The 1094-nt window shown below is 46.4% G+C and overlaps 1 protein-coding gene across 1 annotated transcript; it reads right to left on the reverse strand.

Annotated features, from left to right (window-relative positions):
• Window positions 1-330: 330 nt before the first annotated feature.
• On the reverse strand, window positions 331-813 carry LOC149339224 (uncharacterized). Its single transcript, XM_089550428.1, has one exon. It carries the CDS (start codon window positions 811-813, stop codon window positions 331-333), a length of 483 nt encoding a protein of 160 aa, XP_089406554.1.
• Between the last annotated feature and the right edge of the window lie 281 nt (window positions 814-1094).

Here is a 1094-nt window from a genome sequence, read left to right on the forward strand (position 1 = left end):
AATTATGAAGGTTTTAATTCATTGTACCCGTTTCAATCGTACATAATTGCATCCTCGCTTATTCTACATTGGTAGAAACACTTTAAAAATGGTTGGAAATTTCATAATTACTGAAACCTGCGCCTACCGCGCAAGTGAGTAAAGGGATTCGAAAGCTGCGAAACAAAAAAACATTTTTAGTATTTCTGAATTCGCGCTCGCTCTGAAGCAAATGTGAACTGATATATTCATGCAAGTAGACATGAAAGTAAGCATTAGGTACAAAGCTTTAGTATCGCAGACTGACGAGCTTCAAGGCTAGCATGACAAGACGTTGGGCAGGAGAGATTTTCAAAGGAGGCCGAAGGTTGCTGTTCGTTCTGCCGTTCTAGGTACGAACTCTTTCATAACGGCATCCAAATGCAGGTCCGCAACTCTCTTCTTGTGCACGTGGACGAAGAGAAGGTGTGTCCGCCTCCTCTGCGTCATTCGATTGCGCAGAAATGTTTTTACTCTCCTCAGAGCACTGAAAGATCGCTCTCCTGAAGCAGCTGACGCAGGCACAGAAAACACGAGTTGCAGATACCGGACCACCTGGTCCATCATATTACGCATTTCTGCAGACTTCCCCTGGAGAATTTGTAAAATGCGTTCACTTGCGACCGAACCCTCGTAACGCAGGAGCGTTGGGAGAAGCAGAAGTTGCGCTGAAAGCCTGCTGATGTCAAAATCGGCAGCGTGTGCTCCTAAAAACTCATTTAGGTCGTTTGACGCGAAGTTCCCACTTTCAGCAGCGTCTGTAAAATTGCGCTCGAGGCTAATGAAGTGTATCATTCTGGGCTGTTCAAATCGCCGTCGGATCTCAGTGGTAATACGATCGATAGCGGCAAAAAACTCTTTTCTCTGTAATGACTTTCCGTCAATCGCTGCAAGCTCGTCAGGCTTGTCTGTGAATTGAAGCCTTCTGGGTGACTGCGAAACTCTGGGCGCTCGAGGTTCCTTTAGACGTAACTCTGTTGCTCTTGAGTTCATCTGCTGCCACATGACGTCAAATTAGGCGTCAGACCACAGCCCTTACAAGCGGTCACAAAGAGCCTGTGCTGCTTCTTTTGCTC

Source organism: Amblyomma mixtum, chromosome 6 (genome assembly GCF_055824585.1).
Source record: "Amblyomma mixtum isolate Tamu chromosome 6, ASM5582458v1, whole genome shotgun sequence".
NCBI classification, from domain to species: domain Eukaryota; kingdom Metazoa; phylum Arthropoda; class Arachnida; order Ixodida; family Ixodidae; genus Amblyomma; species Amblyomma mixtum.